Source organism: Tachypleus tridentatus, chromosome 2, assembly GCF_004210375.1.
Source record: "Tachypleus tridentatus isolate NWPU-2018 chromosome 2, ASM421037v1, whole genome shotgun sequence".
In the NCBI taxonomy this organism is placed as follows: Eukaryota; Metazoa; Arthropoda; class Merostomata; order Xiphosura; family Limulidae; genus Tachypleus; species Tachypleus tridentatus.
Window position 1 is genome coordinate 109,866,584 of NC_134826.1, and position 22,128 is coordinate 109,888,711.

The 22,128-nt window shown below is 36.4% G+C and overlaps 1 protein-coding gene across 2 annotated transcripts in view; it reads right to left on the reverse strand.

The window, feature by feature from the left end:
* Positions 1 to 20,394, reverse strand: part of mRpS30 (mitochondrial ribosomal protein S30) — a 37,871-nt gene extending 17,477 nt beyond the window's left edge. For both annotated transcript variants that reach the window (XM_076490201.1, XM_076490200.1), the window contains exon 1: positions 19,737 to 20,394. In XM_076490201.1, the coding sequence (XP_076346316.1) occupies positions 19,737 to 20,366 (630 nt within the window). In that variant the 5' untranslated portion in view covers positions 20,367 to 20,394. The remainder of the gene's footprint in view (positions 1 to 19,736) is intronic.
* Between the last annotated feature and the right edge of the window lie 1,734 nt (positions 20,395 to 22,128).

Sequence of the window (22,128 nt, forward strand, 5' to 3'; positions counted from 1 at the left end):
TCTTAATCTTTCATAAATATCCCATAATGACTTTCTGTGCCACTGGATACACTTATAAAAGCAACATATATGTACATGGAAAATCTATAATGTAATATCTGTCACAATGAATAAAAACAAAAACTATGGACACCACATAACACAAAAGATCTTATAGCATACTCAAAGTTAACAGAGTTGAGGGTTAAATAAACTTCTGGAAACAATTTATATTTTGAAAAATTCCATTTCTGTTTGTCCAAGACAAACTAATTGAAAATAGCTTGTTGAAAAGTTATACAGAAAAATATACAGCAACTAAAAAAAAAAAAACGGTAATAGGAAAATGTTTTTTTAACAGAATAGTTTGGATTGAGTTCTTATTCTACACAAACCAAAAGCTAAATGAAGAGAGACTATTTAGAAATTACAGAAATCAAAGTAAATGACCTCTCATTTAACTAAGATAATGGCTCCAGAAGAACCAGCTGCACTTTGTAAGGTCTCTTCACTACCCATACACTTAATCTTTACCTATATCTTGTCACCTGCTGACACTACTTCCATCACACTTAATCCTTGTGTCTTTTGTCTTTCTGCAACATATAGAAAACTTATCTTGCTTGGTACTGATCATAAATGAAAAAGATAAACCAATGTTCTGTTCAAACATTTAGTATTTTCCACCATTAATAAAGCTCTTCCTTATACTTATAAATCATTGTTTGTCTACTTATTATAAGAGAACAAGTGTGAATACTGAGGTCACATTACAATTTATTGACAATAAAAAAGAATAAAATATTTTTATATAGAAAGGTTTTGACTTTATGGAAACTAAAATAAATATAATAATAATAAAATTGGTAAATGCTAGGAAATTTAATTTGTTCTATACTGGATTTGGGTTGTTATTGTTCTGAAATTCATATTCCAACACCAACAGTATTTGAAATATATTATCATTAATGACTTCTTTTATTCATATACTATGTATTTACTAACATAATAATGTATTATAAATGTTTCAATTAAACTTGAAAACAGCACAAAAATAAGCAAGCTGGATAGCAAATCTTTCTCAATGTTATAAAAAATTACACATGCAAAAAGTTAAACTTCATAAAAGTTTTGGTTTCAATAAACGATTTTCCATAATTCAGAAATGCAATTTCAATTTTTTTTTTTTCTGTTGTGAGAATCTTTTACTTAGATCAAATTATCATTTTGTTTACCACACTGAAGAAAAGAGTACAACACTGCTATCAAATGAACATGTATCCTCTTTCATCCTGACTTTTTTTTGTGTGTGGAATTTGTCTTTCAGTCTCAAAACTAGGTTTTGTAGTCTTTCTCTTATGTATTACATCTGGACCACCTCCTTTCAAGGACTATCAGCCATCATGTTTCACTTTCCCTGATACCTCCCTCTCCACTTTGTCGATACTTTGATGAAATCTTTCCCCTTGCTAAAAATTTGTCAATAACATCTTGAAAGGAAATCCAGAATATCTTGTGATAATAAATTCAACAGTTTATCCATAAATGGAGTTTAACTACTTTGTACTTTAAGTTATTTCAATGAAAAATACAGCTGATATTATATTTGTGTCAATGTAAAACTATCACATTTACTTTGTATTAGTTATTTCATTAAAGTTGTTATTTTCCTACACTGAAGACATATTTCCAATAGGGACACACATAGCTATCCCAGTCCAGTGCTGTCCTCTTTTTGCAACATTATTTTGCATACCACAAGCCTTTCACTCCTATGTACCCCTCAGTTCACATGGTTTAAATGATTCTCACAGCAAATTATCATGAGACAAACCTCCACCCACAGACACAACCCCACATACACGACTCTGTATTCTATTTTACCCTACCATCACTTCAAGTTTAGGCAGGAAAGTAAGCACTGATAGGCAGTAGGGTGGAAGGATGTAAAGTGCGAGTGAAAGTAAGTACCTATCTGTATATATTCAGTGCAGGAAAATTATAACATCTGACAAAGTACCTTACTTCACTCACATGAATAGCTAGAATTCCAGATTGAATAGAAGAAAGGATCAGCACAAGGGAAAACAGAAAAGTATCTGATGGGCACACCCCAGATGCCCCCAACCCCCCCTAGAAAAAAGAGAATGATACAAGAAATATATAATTTCTGTACCAGGTATGCTAATTGTCAATGCATGGAAGTTGTAAGAATGTCCAGATGAATAAATTTGAGGAGCACATCCCATTGCAAGCAAAAAAAGTGATCCAAGGCTGTAGAGTGGCTAGGGCATAATGGACAACATGAAGCAAGTCAACAGTATCCAAAACTCAACCACTGGGAACCAATATCCATGTGGGGATAGACTTAGGATCATCATTCCAACAGTAAGTTAACTACAATCCAAACCTCAACTGCCAATGATAGTAAGATAGGATCATTCTCTTTACTGATCAATGAAGAGGATACATGAAAGAAAAAAATGAAATAGATATTTTCTCCTCAAATCAAACAGACTAGAGCCACCCCAAATGCAATAACATCCTTAACATAAAGACACTAAGAGGTAGCACAAGAGGAAGAAGTGAAGCAACATCCAAGTGTATCCAATGTGACCCTCAACACAGGGATGCACATCTTAGATGAATTAAGTGAGGGAACAAGGGCACCCTGAACATGTGTAAGGACTTATGTTGGTTGGTTTAGCTCTAAATACAATACTAAACACCTGAGAGTTGACATTCATGTGAAGGTAGGATGAAGGATCCCAAATGAATGGGTGAACTGAATATATGCCAGCACACTATATGTGAGAGTACATCATGTTCATTGGTTCAGCTCTAAATGCAAAACACAACTGCCAGGAACCATTATAACTTGAGTGTGGACAATACAGTGATTGGTTCAGCTCTAAACTTCTAAACTGTACTACCAAGAACCTACTTCTATGCATAGATAGAATTGGGGATCTCAATCATTTCTACATCAACAGAACACCACTGTCCTACTTTGAAGGAATAGGATATTTTCATGACTTACTACCCCAGTGGTTTGTAACCAGTAAGTTGCAAGAACTTGCTTCCTCCACTGGAAGAAACATGGTGAAGATTCAAGAGAAATGGAGTCAGTGCATTGGGTTACAAAAGCTTATAATGAACAGCAAACCAAACCTGATTTATTCAATCTAAAGAATGACAGGGATGGGCAGCTACAAGTAATATTTGAACAATTCATTTCTAGTATATAGAAAAAGTACAGAATAGTGTGCATTTGGTGGCCATGGGAACAACAATAATAAAATAAATCATCCCTTGCCTGAACAAAATAAAGAATGAAAAAAAACAAACAGTTACAAAAGTACGACAAATGGCAACAGGAGTAAGATGATAACTTGATGAGATAAAAAAATACCAACACAAAAGATAGTGAAAGAAGCACGTGGAGTGGTCCACTTGAGGAATTTCCTCCAACAGAGAATGCAGATGAGACACCAGGGTAAAAAAAAAAAGGGTGTCTAATCCAATAGAAAGATATGCAGAATAATTGACAGGAAAAATGAGACAAGGAAGAATAAGCTAATCAAATTAAAGCCAAATTCAATTGGATAGGGAGGAAGGAGAGAGATCATGAACAGAAGATTGTTGCCAAGAGATGAATACATGAAAATTGTTATGATGGAAGGAAGCCATGCAGGTAATTTAACAACAAAGAGTATAAAAAGGACATAGAACTCTATCTCAATCAGACCAGGAAGAGAAATAAGGAGGAGGTACTATTATCGCAAGCCACCAAAGTGTTGGGAAGAAAAGATTGCTCTGGTTAAACGAGAAGATAAATGATACAAAGTATGTGATAAGCCAATGGCAAATAAATTCACAGGTCAAGAGGAGAAAGAAATACACTTTAAATGATATATGAAACAAGGTAAAAATTCAAATGGAGGTAGAGTAAGGCAGTGAAGCACCCCACTGATAACAACTTTGAAGAGCTGAATGCTGTAGAGGGCAACTAATCTAGAAGCAACATAACAGGACTAATAAAATATGGGGAGCAAAAACTTTATAACCTATATAACCCATAACTAAAAAGACCAAAGAACCTGGTCAAATAACCATGTGAAGAAATATAATACTAGAAACAATGGGATAAGCAGGGGTTAATCCTTAGCCCAAAGACCAATGGCAAAAGATACTCCACTTATGATCCAAAGTTTGATGGACAATAAACAGCTCCAGGCTGTTGGTAAGGTAAGACCATTCCATCATACACCATTGATTTGAAGCATTTTTTTGGTTGATTCACACACCCCAGCCAAGAAGGAAACCATCAGTAAAAAATATTAAATTTAGATAAAGGAGGAGAGGAAATGAAACTTTGTACACCCACCACCAATGCAGATTGTCTACAAGTAAAAGAGAACTGGTAGCAAAAACATCCAAGGGCTCCTGCACAAGGTCCCTTTGATCATGAAGTCCACTGAATGGATTTCATATCAGCACAACCCATAAAGGATCACATTCCCAAAAGATAGGACTTTGTGAACAGTAAAAAAGGAAACAGTAACAATAATGATGAGTGTTATCTCCATTGAACAGAATTGGAGAAGAGTTGATTGATTGATTTAGTGTTTTATGGCACAAAGCAGCGAGGCTATCTGCGCCAGACATTCGTTAAAAATGTAAAATAAAAATAAATAAATAAATGTAGTAATAGACATAAATGGAAATGAAGGTAAAACAAAAAAGTATAAAACCAATGTTGACACCTAGTCTACAATGTTAAGATAGAAGGCAGAGTATAAGAAGTTGTAAGGTATTTACTCTAGCAAAAAGATAATGATCATAACCCGCCAGGATGATTAACAAGTAAGTTCAAGAACCACCGTCAATCACCTAAAGTTGGCCTTTCCAGTCCTGGTTCCGGGTTATGTGTCATAGCAGCTATTATCAAAATGTAAAAGAATAAAAGTTTTAAAAGACACTCAAGAAAATCGTAATAATGAGTAGCCAAATGTCCAGTAAAAGATAAAAGTCAAGTAAATGGAGTAAAATTTGTAAAAGTAATTGAAGATAAAAGCAAAACGGCAATTAAAACAGAAAATGGCGTAAAAACAAATGTTGACATCCAGTCAACAAAGTTGTAAAGAACTACCTGTAGCAGAATGGTAATGATCGTAACCCGCCAGGAAGACTAACAGGTAAGTATAAAAACCACCGTCAGTCACCTGAAGTTGGTCTTTCCAGTCCTGGTTCCGGGTTATTTAATGTTCTGGCCATTGTCCAATGTCAAATTGAAGGAGAGAGATTAAAACTGTAAAAAAGGAACCACAATTAAAAGGGTATAATGAATAAATATGCAACACTTAAATGAGATTAAAAGGTTAATGGCCATTAAAAAAATTAAAACATTATCAAGGTGGACAGAGTCACCATCACCAATAACTCTGTCCAATGTTACAGATTGACCCTGGGAAAAAATATGTTTAAAATATTGCCATCATTGAGAATTGTAACGATGGCAAGAAAGTAAAACGTGGCTGATAGTGATTTGAGTGTTACACAAACTACACATTGGTGCATCAGTTCCAGATAAAAGAAAATGATGAGTTAAAAACTGTGACCAATCGTAGCCTAGTGAGAACAACTTCCTCCTTCCGAACTTTACGGAAGCTAGATGGCCATAGTCCAATTTTGGGTTTGATTTGAAAAGTTTGTTGTCACGTTGCTCATTCCAAGTGGACTGCCAGCTGGCACGGAGCCGAGCCTTGAAGACAACACCATAGTCCATGTAACGAATAGGCATAGGAGTGATGGTGCTGAAGCAGACATATTTAGCTGCCATGTCTGCAAGCTCGTTCCCAATACCAACATGGCCTGGTATCCAGAAAACTGGATTGAAGTAGCTGCTAATGAGAAATGGGCCAGTCGGTTTCGAATATCAGCGAGAATAGGATGTGAGCTAACGTAGCGATTCCAAGGCAAGTATAGAACTAAGCGAATCAGTATAAATAGTGCAGTTGGAGTACTGCTCAGCTGCAATATGATCCAGGGCAAGAGATATGGCATACAGTTCAGCAGTGAACACAGAAGCTGTAGAAGGGATTCTGCGCGCAACTACTGACCCAAAGCAAACCATAGCAGAGCCCACTGAATTACCTGATTTGGAACCATCTGTATAAATAGGAACTGAATGATTGTTTGAAAGATATTCATTGAATAAAAGACGGTACTTCCAATCTGAGTATCTGCCTTTTTAGGTGACTGAAAGAAAGGTCACATTTGGGGGCTGTAATAAGCCATGGTGGGATGGGCCGACCTGTGGAACATGCAATGTTATCCAAGGACAGACCCAATTCATCCAATTGCTCCCGGATGCGAAGGCCAAACGGAGCAATGACAGATTGTCTGTTCTGAAAAAGTACTGCCCACCGAGGAAGGAAAACACATTTCCAGGTGGGATGCTTTGGTAAGGAATGAAGTTTTGAAGTATATCGTAAAGATAGTTGCAAACGGCGAAGGTGTAGAGAAGGTTCATGAGATTCAATGTATATACTTTGAACTGGAGAGGCACGGAAAGCCCCAGTGCAGAGTCAAGTCCTTGGTGATGAATGGGGTCCAGCATCTTAAGGCCAGGGGAGTCTGGCAGAGCCATAGACCATTGATCCATAATCGAGTTTCGATCTAATAAGAGCACAATATACCTTTACCATTGAACAGCGATCTGCCCCCCAACTGGTAGAAGAGAGAACACGGAGGATGTTCAGTGCTCTTGTGCATTTGACCTGAAGCTGCTTTAAGTGTGGTATAAAGGTCAGTTTACGATCAAAGATAAGCCCCAAGAACTTGGTCTCCGGGACCACTGGCAGCAAAACTTCACCGATATGAAGTTCAGGATCAGGGTGAATACCCCGTCGATGGCAAAAGTGCATGCATACAGTTTTGAGAGAGAGAAATTAAAGCCGTTCGCCATAGTCCACTTCCGCATTACACAATTGAGGGCGGTTTGTAGTTGCCGCCAATATATCTCATGTTTGACGACTGACATGAGATGTGAAAGTCGTCGACATACAGCCCATTCACAACAGTGAGAGGGAGTTGTTCAGTGATGGCATTTATCTTTATATTGAAAAGTGTAACACTCAATACACAGCCTTGAGGGACTCCAAGTTCCTGTACAAAAGAATGGGAAAGTGTCGAACCCACACGAACTTGGAATCTCCTGTCCATTAAAATTTTTTAATAAACATGGGTAGATGGCCACGTAACCCATATGTATGGAGGTCTCGCAAAACGCCATACCTCCATGTTGGCGGTTGAGAAAGGCTTCTCTGATAGATGTTTCAAGACGAATTAGGTGGTCTGTGGTGGAGTGCTGTCGACGGAACCCACACTGGGTGGGCGAGAGGAGGTTGTTTGATTCAAGGAACCAAACAAGACGAGCATTAACCATCCTTTCTAATGTCTTACAGAGACAGCTCACAAAGCAATTGGACGGTAGTTTGAAGGAATCTTGGGATCTTTCCTGGCTTAAAGAAAGGTAAAATAATAGCCTGGTGCCAGGCATCAGGAAAAACATTCTCCTGCCAGATCCGTTGAAAACAATCAGAAGGACATCAAGAGAAGCAGGAGATAGATGGTGCAGCATGTCATAATGAATATCATCAGGTCCAACAGACGTACTGGCAGACCGATGAAGGGCCATTTTTAGTTCCACCAGGGTAAAGAGACAATTATAGTCAAAGAAACAGTCAGTTCGAAAGGAAAGAGGTGATCGCTCTGCCCGAGTCTTGATGGCCAGGAAGGTGGAGGAACAAGCAGAAGTGCTAGTTACCCGCAAAAGCTTTCACCTAGAGTGTTAGCGATGTTCAACATCAGTCACCTCCTCACCATCAGAGAGTAAGATCGAGAGGGGGATAGAATTGTAGTATCCATTAACCTTTCGAATCCTGTCCCATATGATCTTGGAACTGGTAGAAGATATACTGGTTGTGAACTTAATCCAAGATTCCTTCTGGCTGTGACGTCTTACCCACCTAGCATGTGCACGGGCCCGTTGGAAAGCAACTCGGTTTGAAAGTGTGGGATATCTACGAAAAGTATCCCAAGGCCGCTTTTGAGCCTTCCGTGCTAAGTGGCAAGCAGGATTCCACCACGGACGAGGATATCGTAGAAAACGTGTCGAGGTTTTAGGAATACACTGAGCAGCTGCATGTGTAATACAGTCAGTTACCGCTGCTACACAGTCGTCTATTGATGGCTGATTTACGATGGCAGGATCAAGTTCTGCGAGAGCAGTGAAAGTGGACCAGTCTGCCTGATCCAGCTTCCACCGGGGCACGCGGGTAGGGTGGCATGGACCACGACCAGTCTCTCTCAAAAGGATCAGAAAATGATCACTGCCTAGTGGATTACTGTCAACCCTCCATGAAAAATGGGAGAATAATGAAGGGGAGCAAACTGAGAAATCAATAGCGGTAAAGGACTGACTAGGTGCATAAAAGTAAGTGGAAGAACCAGTATTGAAAAGAGAAAGATTGTGATCAGAGAGCATCCGCTCTACAGATCGGCCCCTCCCATCAATAATAGCACTTCCCCAGAGGGGATGATGTCCATTAAATCCCCTAGGATTAGAAATGGAGATGGCAATTGTTCAACGAGAGCATCAAGATCTGATTGATCATATGTCTTTCCAGGGGACAGGTACAGAGAACAAACAGTGATGGTATGACCCAAGGAAACACGGATGGCTACAGCCTCCAAGGGTGTGTTGAGTGACAAAGACAGGGTGGGCACGTGTTGATCAACCAACAGTGCCACCCCTCCATGTACTCGACCATCACACAACCTGTCATTTCTGTACAGAGAAAACTGCCGAATGGAGACAGTATCAGCAGTTTTGAGAAATGTTTCTTGTGAAGAAAGACAAACAGGATGGTAGGAAGCAATCAGCGTTTTGATATCATCCAGATTAGAACGTAAACCTCAACAGTTCCATTGTATCAAGGTGGCCATTTTTAAGAACGGGTAGGTGAAGTGGCTGGAGAACTCTTCGGTTTACGACCACGTCTTTTTTTCTTTACTGTCTTTAGTTGGAGGAGGTCTATCAACCTCCATGAATCCTGCTCTGTGTCGGTGGGCAGGTTTTGTTATTGGAAGGGGAATCCAGTGACTGAGGACGCCGAACGAATAATTGTTTTGTCTCTTGTGGTGGGAGAAAAAGATGTATCAGAAGGAATGCCTGTATTTGAAACTGAAGGATGTGGATCTTGAGGTTTGTTGGAAGATATGGGAGAAACAGAGATAGGTGTGGTAGTCGATTCATCAACCTTTTTAACCACGGAGGTTAAAAGGCTTTTCATTTGTTTTGAAAACGATTCTTTTGGAGGCACAGAGAGAACTGTCTGCACTCCCACTGTAGTTGTGGAATGAAGTGCAGCAGCATATGTCCAAGATTGAGTTGTGGACAGCAATTTCCGAGCCTCAGGATAACTAATGTTATGTGTCGTTTTCAAATGCTGCATCTCTTTTTCCTCCAACCATTTTGGGCAAGAATGAAAGTAAGAGGGGTGAGAACCATTGCAGTTTACGCAATGTGGGTTCATGTCACAGTCATAGGCATTGTGGTCCTTGCCTCCACAATGAGCACACGTCAGGGAATCACGACAGGATGTCTTTGAGTGGCCGAATCTCTGACATTAAAAACATCGAAGACGGTTTGGTATGTATGGCCGAATCCTGCAAATGAGATAACCAACTGTATTGGATGGTCTCCATGTCAAAACAAACCAACAGAAGCCTTGACCACCTAACAAAAAACATACAGTGCTGTTGTAAGCCTGAAAGGAAAAGTGTGAAATTCATAAACAAATCCATGATAAACAAACAAAAGAGAGCATCTCAATTGTCTCAATGTGGGATGATGGGTATAGCATTTGAGATGCCAAACTTGGTCATCTATAAACTTGGGGAAAAGAAAAACCACTTGAGAATAAACAATTTCATGGTAAAATGAGTCAGCCCCAAGAAGCAACTAAAGCATGACAGATATATCACAAGCCACTAGTCTCTGGTTGTTCTCAGGAATAAAAAAATAACCTGATGTAATACCCTGGTGAGGGGAGAACCACAGGTTCAGTAGCATGCTGAGAGAAATATCTTGTACTGATTCATACACACAGACATTTGTGAGGAAAAGGTTATCTGAGGCAATGGAGAAGAGGAGAAGAAATGGATGACAAGTCCCTTTGATAAAATATAAAGGACATATATTCCTCGTGAAATATTATATCTGAGGCAATGGAGAAGAGGAGAAGAAATGGATGACAAGTCCCTTTGATAAAATATGAAGAACATATATTCCTGGTGAAATATTATCATAGACGAACAAACTGGGACAAATGAACACCCACTGGACTGTAAACCACAAGGTGGTTCCTGATACTCTTGGTGGTATGACACTCTGCATCAAAGAAAATAATAAGAAACAAAATCCCCATGTGGAAGGAAGATGTGGCAAATTCAGGAATTAAAAAATTTTACAAAATCTCTTATTGTACCAAATATCAGGAAGAGAGATTGCCTCAAATAATGATCAATCTTAACAAGTAAATGTCAACAATACCAAAAAAGAGTTATCACCACCTAGAGACCAGGTTAATTTGCTGGTAGAAGGTACAACACTGACATGGTTACATGCACTTTAGATTCCATAATGTAAACCAAACACAACTGTATGAAAATACTTATATTCTTACAATTCTGGCCAACCTTTATGTTACTGAGCTAGAAAGCAAAGATACTTTATGGCATTTTTTAAAGAATTGATACTACATTGTTTCTCAATTTTTAATTTTAGTTAGCCTACTTCCAGTGTTTATAATAATTTTATATAAATCAATATGGCACAATGTTGTAAAATATTGCTTCCCAAATTTCCTTTCAAAACATTTCATTGTAAACCAAACTGGCAAATATTGTTCATAATGATCTGAAATACATCAGAAAGCATATAATCACAGATAATTTCTAAAAAAATATTGTAAAAAGAATTAAAAGCTCTGAAGCTGTAATAGTAGAAACTTGTAATTTCAGTAGTCATTACACTAGTTTTCACATTGTTAAAATTTAATGTCATTCATTAAAAGTTAAGGTTATTTAATGATTTTGTTAAATTACTTTTCTCAGTCAATAACTTTCTATAACAATGTCACTAATAAAAATTATCGAATGTCACACGTTAAACCTTATAACTAGCAAATTTATTTGCTAACACATTTGTACAATTTCGTTAATGTTTTCAAATAGATACAAAAAATTCCAATAGGAAATAACTTTATCCCACAAGTAAAATATCTGCATTTACCTGAACTAGAACTTTCATACTTTACAAACCTTACAAGGACAAACTACAATAAAGCTTTGGTCATCAGTTGTGCTTGAAAATGTATAAATAATATTCTAATACAAATAATAATAATTTTTTGGACACAGCCTAAAGAATTAATTGCCAGTACCCATTCTAGAATCAGTCCTATAACTATAAACAAAGTGGCCTATCTAGATTTAAGTATCATTAGTCACATGAAATGGGTACTTTAAATTTTGAAGTTAAAACTTCCCTTTTCTAAAGATGGATAATCCAAACCAATTTTGTTACAATTTTCACTAATCACAGCATGTTAAATACAATTTCACAAAATTTTCTGGATGAAACTCATAAGCCCACTCACATTTTCCATTATACATTTCTCATTGCAAAAATTAAACTTTCAATTCTGTGAAAAATATTCTTTATAAAAATTATTGATTAGAAATGTTATAGAATATCAGAACCTCTCAAAAACTCCACATCCATACTTTGATTCTTTAAATTAGCAAATTTAAAGTTTGGGTTAGCAAATAGATTTAGTGTATTAATCACCATTCCTGTTAATTTAAGCTCTGATTATGAATAGGTCATACTAGCTTTATAACAGTTAGGCTTATGATATAATGTTGTGTTACTGGATAAGTAACATTACTTTTTGCTTATTACTTTCACTGCCATATTTAAGATTGTTGCAATTTTCATTTTTAAGCCTTATTATTATTATTATTAGTAGTAGTAAATTCATTCATCTTTTGACTTTTACAGATAGTTTGACTTCACTTAAACATGCTTATCATTAAATTCAAAAATCAATATTAATTGTGCATTTGTGAAGAAATGTATTAAACAAAATAATGTGAGCATAAAGTGGGAAAAGTTTATAAAAATTTCAGTTTCTTCTATAATAGTGGATGTTGTATTATAGTTACTTCTTAGTTCATCTTTAGTATTTACTTTTAATATATTGTTCTGCATAGTTAATTTAAAATACATATTTGAGACTAACCTAACCCATCTAAGCTGCCCAAACCTAATAAGAAATTATTGGGTTTATAGCAAAAACTATTATTAATAGCAGAGATACACAAGTGATGAATAAATGCATTCTACTTTCAGAAGTATAAGAAAAGTATATTTCATAAGTTACACTAATTGTTAGGTTGAATTTTAGTTTAGCACAAATAGCTTACTTTTACTTGAAATTGCCATTATTATGATTGTTATTTTAATTTTCCCTTTCAATCAATGTTAATTTTATAAATGCAGGTACCATTTCAAAAATAAAGATTACCATTTCTCCACAGTAATAATGCTAACTTATTAAATATGCTTTCTATTCAAAAATAGTTATAATAATCAATAGACACAACTTTGATGAAAGTCATGACTGAGAAAAACAATGAACTTTTATTATCTCTTTTTGATTGTTCTACTCACTTAAGAAATTCAAATATGCCAACTTGATTGAGGTTTAAATTCTAAAAGCTTGTGAAGGATTAGAGACCAAAATGCCTAAAATTTGTGATATAAATCATGTTAATAAGAGTTGGACAGTTAGTAGAATTTCATAAAGGTCTAAGTATACAGTTCATTAATTTATCACATTAAACTAATTGATTATTTTCATATGAGATGGTTAACAAGAACCCTTTAGCACTAAAAGTTACATTTTTTTAATATCCACCATAGGCAGAGCACAAAGCTTTGTGCTTAACAATAAACCAAACAATCATGATGGCAATATTCTGAATACTGGATAGCATGATTAAAACAAAATAGCAAAGGAAACATTCATTTTAATTAACTTATTACTTTATGAGTCACGATGTTAATAAATTAATCTGAATAACCATGAATTAATTGAAAAACAATTAAATGTTATAATTTTTCTACACTGAAAAATAGTTTTCTATAGGTGTTTACCTATGTTCTCAATATTAGCTATTTTTGTTCAGTTCAATGCTCCCCTCTATATGCAAACTCTTTTTTAATGTATGCTCTAAGCCTTCCACCCCCTCCTATTGGAATTGCTATATTCCAACACATCTCACATGCAAATCATCATGCATGACATCCTCACCAGTAGGAAAATGACATACTCATATGATGTAACTTCCTCTACACTCCTCTATGGAACTACCACTTCAAAGGTTGATAAAAGATATCAGCAACATAGAAATGTGGGAACATAGGATAGAAACAGAGTGAGAAGAGGGAAGTACATATCAAAAGTTATTTCCTCATTCAAGATTAGCTAAAATCCCACATTAATAAGGAGGAAGGAATGATGCAGGGGAAGAACAGATGTAACTCACAAAAGTGCCCAAAGGATATCTCAGTAGAAGGAAACCACACCTCTTTTTTAGCCAGGTATACTCTTTGCCCATGTATGGAATGTTTAAGATATCAGGGTGAAAAATGAAAGTATATCTGAGTGAGAGAGAATATGGCAGGAAGTATGGAAGTGTACAGTAAATCAATCACACCATGAGAAAGGTGAGTAAGCAAAGCAGACAATACTTCCTATTTCGAGTACATCCAAAACCTGTTCATGAGAAGCCAACATTCACCTAAGGGTAGGATGAGGATCATATTGTATTTGTCTCAAATGCAAGAACGAGGAGATTGAAAACCTCTCCAATTTCTAGGTGTGACATGAGGATTAACTCTAAGCTATCAATTTGGGAACTTGACACCTGGTGTCAAAAGGATATCCATCTTGTGCATTCAACTTCTGTATAACTATGAAACAAGATGAGAACAACCAAATCACAATAACCTTCCTTTAAAAAGAGAGAATGAGAGAGAGCCAAGGCTAGACCTGGAATGACTTCATGTACTACAGCTGTGACCCATAACACAGATGGAGGAAGACAGACAACCAAAACCTGTGTGGGAGTTACATTGATTGATTCACTCAAAACCAAAACCTGCCCAAGGGGTATCAACATCCATGTGAGAGTAGGATGATGGATCCCAACTGAAGAGGATGAACTGCATTTTGATGTCTCACTTTGTTGTCATTGTTTATTGCAAATAGAATATCACATCATCTATACTCTGATAACACCACTGCCTTACTCTTTACATGAATAGTTATTGTGTGGAATTTGTTCAGCAAGGTGTCTCCATGGTCATCCACTTAGTGGCTTGGAACAGAAAAGTGGAAGGACTCCTATACTCCACTTGAGGGAAGGAGGATGACAGTGCAGTGGAGAGTCCAGAGGAACATCACCACCTGAGACAGTGCAATGGGTGACCACAAAACCTTATTTTGAAAAGTAGACTATACTAAATTATTCAATTCCAGGCATCACAGGAATGGGGAGCAATTTTATTCTGCTGTCCATGGATAGTACAGTACAGGATGAGGAGTTAAGAGTCACATCAAAGTCTGAAGAATGGCCACATATCATAAACAGAAATTAGTATCATGGAAATCATCAGAAATGAATATACTGGGTGTGGTCCACATGCCAGATTGCAGGATCTCCTCCACTGGATGATGAACACAAGAAGCAAGGTAAAAAAGTGTTGATTTGGATCTGAGAAGAGGGCATGTAGAACAAATTTCAGGTAGAAGAAGGTATGGAGGAATAAGCCAATCAAACTAAAAGATAGAACCAATTGGTAAGAACAGAAGATGAAAGATAATTAAGAGAAAGTAATTGCCAGGGGATAAAGAGTCAGGAATGTGTACCTTGGAAGAAAACAGTGTGGGCAATATAACAATGAAAAGTCTTGAACAAGCACAGAAGCCTATCCGGATCTGGTTAAGGGTAAAGATGGGAAACAAAGGTAGGGAAGTAGGATAAAAGGAGGAGCCACCCTCCTAAGCTGCAGAGGTCTTCAGGAGAAAGGAATGATCTGGATAAAAAAACACAGGTAGGGTGATAAAAGCTACATGAAATGTCAATGACAAACAAATCTAATTGTCGATGTCAAGAAGGAAATATGTTTTAAGAGAAAGATGAAACATGGAACACAAAGATAGTGGTTCAAAAAGTAAAACAATGGAGGATCACATTAACATTCCAATCTGGGAGGCAATGCATGAGGGTGGTAAAGGATAGGGGAAGTTAAAAACTCTACAGTATAGGGAAAATGAATAATATGAGATATGGCTACTGATATCTGGAAATCAAACATTGAAAACCTATCATTAAAGAGCCAGGTGAGAAACTCTGTCACATAAGCCACAGTAGGCTGGTCAGCAGGAAACTTCCTTGTTATAGACCAAATACAGAATACCTCTCACTTGCACTGGTACACTTACATGGAAGATAGACTGATGGAACCAATTACAAAGAAAGCAACATGTAAAACATTTATCATGAAAGACAAGACAAAAGCCAGGCATGAAAACACAGGATGTAGGATACATGATCAAAGATGACAAAGAAGATATGGAAAAAGGACAGAACTTACTGTGACCTTGGAAACCAAGACTGAGCTGGTTAATAAGGAGAAATTAGGAGGAACCAACAAAGAGTGAAGCAGATGAAATAAATCACCTGAAGTATTTTAATGGGTGGGTACACAAAGATATTTGAGTGACCAATCGTGGCTGAAGGCACTCAATACCAGAGCCTGGGAATGAGGTACATGTGACAAAGGAGTGGTAACTATTTGTTGAAGCCTGTAAAAAAACATAATACATGGGGGAATCCCACTGATGGTGAAGATGCCTGAAAATATAAGGGATCTAATGCCCATTTTGTGATATATATCCTGCACCTCAGAACAGCTGATATGGGCATTAACACTTACTGATAAAGAGAGAACATTTCAACCCTCCTAGGTCATCTTCAGATTAAGAAAGAGAGTTTGCAAGTGACCGCATTGCCAGACACATCTTAGGGATGAAAGTATAAACAGATACGAGATTGTGGGGAGCATTCCAGTTGGATGTTAGGTTATTAATTAGTATAGGTATAAAGGTGTTCCTTTATATTGGTTTAATTTTGGGTTTAGTTGCTGTATAAGTAGGGCTTCTTTGGTTTTGCATTTGTTTATATTTGTTTCCCTACTTAGCAGATGGGTGTTTTCTAAGTGTCTGACAACAGTCACTTGCAAACTCTCTCTTTCTTAACCTGAGGACAACCTAGAAAGGTCAAAACATTGTTCTCTCCTTATCAATAAAAGTGTTAATACCTATACCAGCCATTCTGATACATTTTTATTTCAACTGGGTTTCTTGTCATCAAGAATGACATATGTTCTGTCACAGCACAAAAAACATCTCAATCAAATTAAAGCATCTGGCATATGACATGCAATAAGATGAATGCAATGCTCATAAGTCCAGTATATGAGATCCAATGTCCAAAAAAAAGAGATTTTTGGGCCTAATGCCTTATTGGTGATTGATACATGCCACCACTAAAGAATTGTCTGAATGAACCAACACCAAACAATACCAAGCAATAAGGAAGCTATGCAATACCTGATGTACGGTTAGAAGTTTGGTAACACTGATATGCAAAGTGCTTTCATCTGCAGACCAATGGTTCAAAGTTCCCTGATGGTTGATCCATTCCATTTTCCCAATCCTTGAAGGAAGGCATCTCTTAAAAAAAAATGTAGATCCAAACACATGAGAGAAAGAAACATGCGTTCCAACACATGAGTTTTGTCCAACCACAAAAACAGACTGTCTCATTGGGAAAAGGAAGTGAAAAGAGGATCCAGAGAAAGGTTCCATTCGTCAGAAAGCACCTATTGAAGGAATTTTATATGAGCACATACAAGTAGAATCAGTGCGTCACTTACGACCACATTTCCTCAAAAGCAATAGAATCTTCCAGGCAGAAAGCAAATAAACAATTCCATTGAACTAAGTATTACAGAAGAAGGTTGGACCCAACTGATACAAATGTTGAAAAAGACCCCCAAAAGGACAGGATATTCAGTTGCTCTGAGGCAGGACTTTTCCAACTTAATCAATAAGCCCACTCGAGCCACTAAAGAAAAAAGCTGACATGTATAATCGACCAATTCTTGTTCAAAATGAGCCAGAATAAGCCAGTTCTCCAAGTAATAATAAAATCTCAGTCCCAGAGCATGGAGATGTTATGTAGGTAAGTACTTGATATTTCATTTTTGAACATTCATGCTAGAGAAAATACCAATCTCAGGTGAGAAAAAGACTCCATGGTGAACTGGGATAGTGAAATGAAGAAGTTGAGGTGAGAGAAATTGACTATTAGCCACCAATCAGCCAATTTTCTTGGGGACAATGAAATGTCAGGAATAAAAATCCCAAGGAACAAACTCAAATAGTTGATTTCCTATGACACCCGAATCCACCAGTAGCAACAAAAATTGCATTGTGGAGAAGTATTACAAGTAGAAGAGATGAATAAGGGCTTCAACTGAGGCAAAAAGGGTATGACATTCATAAGTTAAGATTCTTGCTGGACCAATGCCATCAGAGGTTTTAGAGTTTCCAGGAGTGTGTTAAAAATGTAATGCCTCAGAAATAGGGCCCATATGTAAATCTTCAACATATGTCAAAAGTAAATGGACCAAAGCCAGTGCAGCATCACAACCTACAAGGTCCCAACAACAAATAACCTACTTGTGTAATGCCAAAGCTAAAGATGACATGTGGGCTAAAGTGGAGAAAAGGGTAAGGGTATCTCCAGGAAATTCCAAGATTTCAGCAGACAGCCTCAGATATGAGGTGTATAAATGAAAGATACCATAATAGATTGGTAAGAGTAAGACACAAGTGAAAATATTGGGCATGGGTAAGAGTGACAGATAATTTTGGAATTAGGCAATAAAAATATCTACCAACGACTGGTCTAAACATGTATAGTCAGCATGATAGTAGGAAAATGATCTAAGATTCATGGAGAGCATGGCATGTTGATCCTCTTGCATAGTTACAAAACAAAGTGATCACTATGAACCCAAATATTAGATGAATGAAAGCCAAAGAGGGTTTAGAAGATTATCCATACAATAAGGAAGGACAAGATGCATAAGAAATAGGGAAAAGTGATAAAGGTCACAAATCTGAGACACAAAATCTATAAAGACTGCAGTAGGCCTAACAGACTCCTCAGGTTTGGAATGGGAAGGAACAGCAAAATCTGGAGGTAGAAAAAGACAGTTGAAGTTCTCATCAGCTTGTTTCCAGAGGACCCTGGGCAATGTTTGGAGAAAAAAATCATCTCAAGTAACATTCAATTTGCATATAAAAGCAGATAAATCCATCATCAACTTGCCCACACCTTAGGCCAAAAATAAATGCTGGTAACTAGTGTAACCCCAAAAATGGGAATGCTAACTTAAGAAATCATTGCACAGAAAGGTTCACCAAATTTGGTTACATAAAATAAGGTGACTACAATAAACTAATAAATACCAATCGAGGTAGTTGGCTAAATGAAAGCAAATTAATTTTAAAAATGTCCACTTTGTACGGAAACAAGAAAATAAAGCGCGTCTGAACTTAAGCACTGCTAAACAAGAAGTGATAGTTTGGTAGAGATGTGTAGAGGGAGTCACATGAACATGTCATGCTCCTTTTTGTGAGGAGGTGATGCAGATGATTCGCATAAGATATGTTGAAATATTCCAATTGAGCAGAAAAGGAAGGCTAGTGGCATGCGTAAAGAAAGATTTTCATACAGAGGGCAGCACTAAACAATAACTAATTTTGTGAAATGAGGCAAATACCATATCGTAAACTAGAATAGTAATTTTATTAGTTGATTATTTTCATAGCATTTCTCAAGTTAATCATTATTTGAATTGATATTTTATTTTCCATGACATTATTCAATGTAAATGATGCTCATAGGTAAAAATTAATTGAGTTAATCTCCGTAATCTAGTTTTCCATGCATAAAAAGTTACATGCCAGGCCAGTAAACATAATAAATATTAGCCAGTAAACATAATAAATATTAGACATAATTTTATCCTAAAATATTATGATGCTGGCCTAATTTGTTTAAACTACACACCAATCTTAACCCTGCTTTAATCTTCTATAAAATTTTATATATACAATCTTTCAGAATCTGAGTAGATACCATGATAAAAAAATTTAAAGATATATGAATAAAAATAAACCATTATTTTGGGAAAAGAAAAATTTAAACTCAAGATAACACTCAAGTTTGATATTGGTCAACTGCACTGTAGTAACTAATACTGGTGATGGTGACTGTTACCAAAACTAGTCAGTAGAAATATGTAAATTCTAATACTGATGTTACATTTCATTATGTAAAAACAGTCACTTGGTTTTTCATTCTTAATATAAAAGCACAATGTGCCTGATAAGAAATGAACATTTTCAGCCAAAAGGCCAGATAATTCAAAAGTACCTTCAATTCTGTAAATATCCGACTGCTTTAATCTAATTTTATACCTCAGCATTGGCTAGATGCTGCCCTTTGTCACTGGCTGCTAATGTGGTTGAAATTAATGACGTGATTTCATCCAAGACGCCACAACCTTGCCCTCTTCTCACTGTTTCTTCTGTGGGCTGCTGTTTTGTAATTTTGTAATTACGAGAAAACTGAGAACACTGAACTTTCACTACTTGAATCAACTGCTGTTTTAACCTAGCATACACATCATCTACATTAGTTTCTTGGTATTTTTCTGGTAAACCTTTAATAACGTTCGTGCGAGTGCAGTATTGTTGAAACGGAAGTAAATCGTAAGAACGTGAGACTGGTCCAAGTATGACAGCTGGGTATTTCTGTTGGCTGATGATCTCAAGAAGTTTCTGTTCAACTGTTGGCAGTTCCTGTACATACTTGTACCACTGTTTTCTTGCATGTTTTTTTCTCCCTTCTTTCGACGGATCAATAATTTCAGGATAGGAAGGTGCTTCTACATACTCTTGTGAGTCTTGATTTTGTCTGTCTGGTTTGTAAGCAGAAGCAGTTGATATATTATAAGTTCGTAATAAAACACTCTTATTTGCAACATCACGAGAAAATTGAAAAATCCTTCTACCCAAACTTTTCATACACACCGTGGACGTAGCCATTGTTGTCGACTGCGTCCTCTGCTGTATAAAAAAGAAAGATAACTTTATTACTAAAATATTAAAATAACTAAAGGTATTGTCAGAAACATTTAAAGTCTTAACATTATAAATTGTGATAAATATATTAGCGTGTTCATGAATTTTTATTTTAGACATTAATAACTTGCATATACCATTTAACAGAACACAGGTTTAAGATTAGAAAAAGACAGGTTAGGTTTCTGTTATTAAAAAAAAAAAACTACAATAAATATAATTACGCTCACAAATTAAAGTTTGGAGACGGTTTGAGCAGATAACGACCTAATTGTTACATTCTTTAGCCGAAAAGTATGAAATAACGCCCCAACTTAAGACCGTGTTAAACTTCTAATAAACTTTTCTTTGACACCCATTGAAGCTGTCCCGAAACTTTATTAGTCCTAAAGTGGGTTCCTATTTATAAAATCGTTATTTACAATGTAAATATCATAATATTCTAGAAAACACATCGAGTTGTCAGTTTTTTACAAGGCGATTAATTTATCGACACTTTTACCTGCAGACAGTCCCATTCATGGTTGTAAAAATAATGTTTCAACATTATAATCAACCGCAAAGTTACATTTTCATTATAATGATAAGTGGGATCATTTATTAGTCAGTTCTTGACTACTATATTGGTAACAAAACTTGATTTGTTATAATTAACTTGCTATTGAGGTGAAGGTCCCCTCCATCTTCTACAATTTATTTTTATCAACAGTGATATTGGTGTTGAGGCTGGTACTGGTATCTGGCCAGTAATTTTGTTTCAGATCGCTATCTTTCTTGCAGTAGTGATGATTAATATGGTATCTATAAGTTGGTCTCATCCTCCCGATAATTATAGTCCTCAAGAATCCAATCGGATTACAAACAGTTTTCAATTCTAGAAACATTTATCAGGGATTCATGATGTTGTTGTCTTGCCTGAGGTGAATGCACGTTTGGTGATGCTTTTGCATGGTGGTTAGGCACCCATCTACGCCATGCTTCAGGGTCAGCTCTCGCGTCTAAAAGAACACCTCGACACCTTTATCGCTGGAGTTACGGAAAGTACAGCGAATATATTTACAGATTTGTTTCTGGCAGTGATAACGTGTTCACTAGCTCTTCTGTGATACCAATATCTTCAAGATGGTTGTCTTGGAGTAAGTTATATATGATAGATTTTATCAAAAGGATACATCATCAGTATATTGGCTCTCATCGTAATGCATTTCCATTGCAGTATCAAATACTTTAAAAAATCTGAAACAAGTGGAATGTTTAACTGTTGTTCATCCATAATGACGAGAAACCCACTTAATGTAAAAACGAAAGTTTACAAACTCTCTTTGCTAACATGAAAATGACCTAAGAACGTTTAAATCTTGCTCTGTACTTTATATTAATTAAATTTTTAACACCCATTTTGTCTGTTGTCTAGTTTAAGAAAAAAACATAGCCAAAATCATGAAAATATTAGGTCGTATGAATTATATTTGGTCATATTGTGAACCAGATGTTTAGGATGTAAGGAATATCACTATTTCATTCTTTATTCATGCCTGTAGAAGGCGTATCTCTAACATTTATGAACTTTTTGATCCACAAGCTTCACTCGTTATCTGTGTGGCCAGTTCCCGAAGCTGCGTTACTTCTGTTGGTATTCCCTTGGTAATGGCCAACAAAACTTTCCCTTTCACCCACATACATTCCTTTCAATATCATTTCGTTATCATTTAAACAAGGTCCAGTT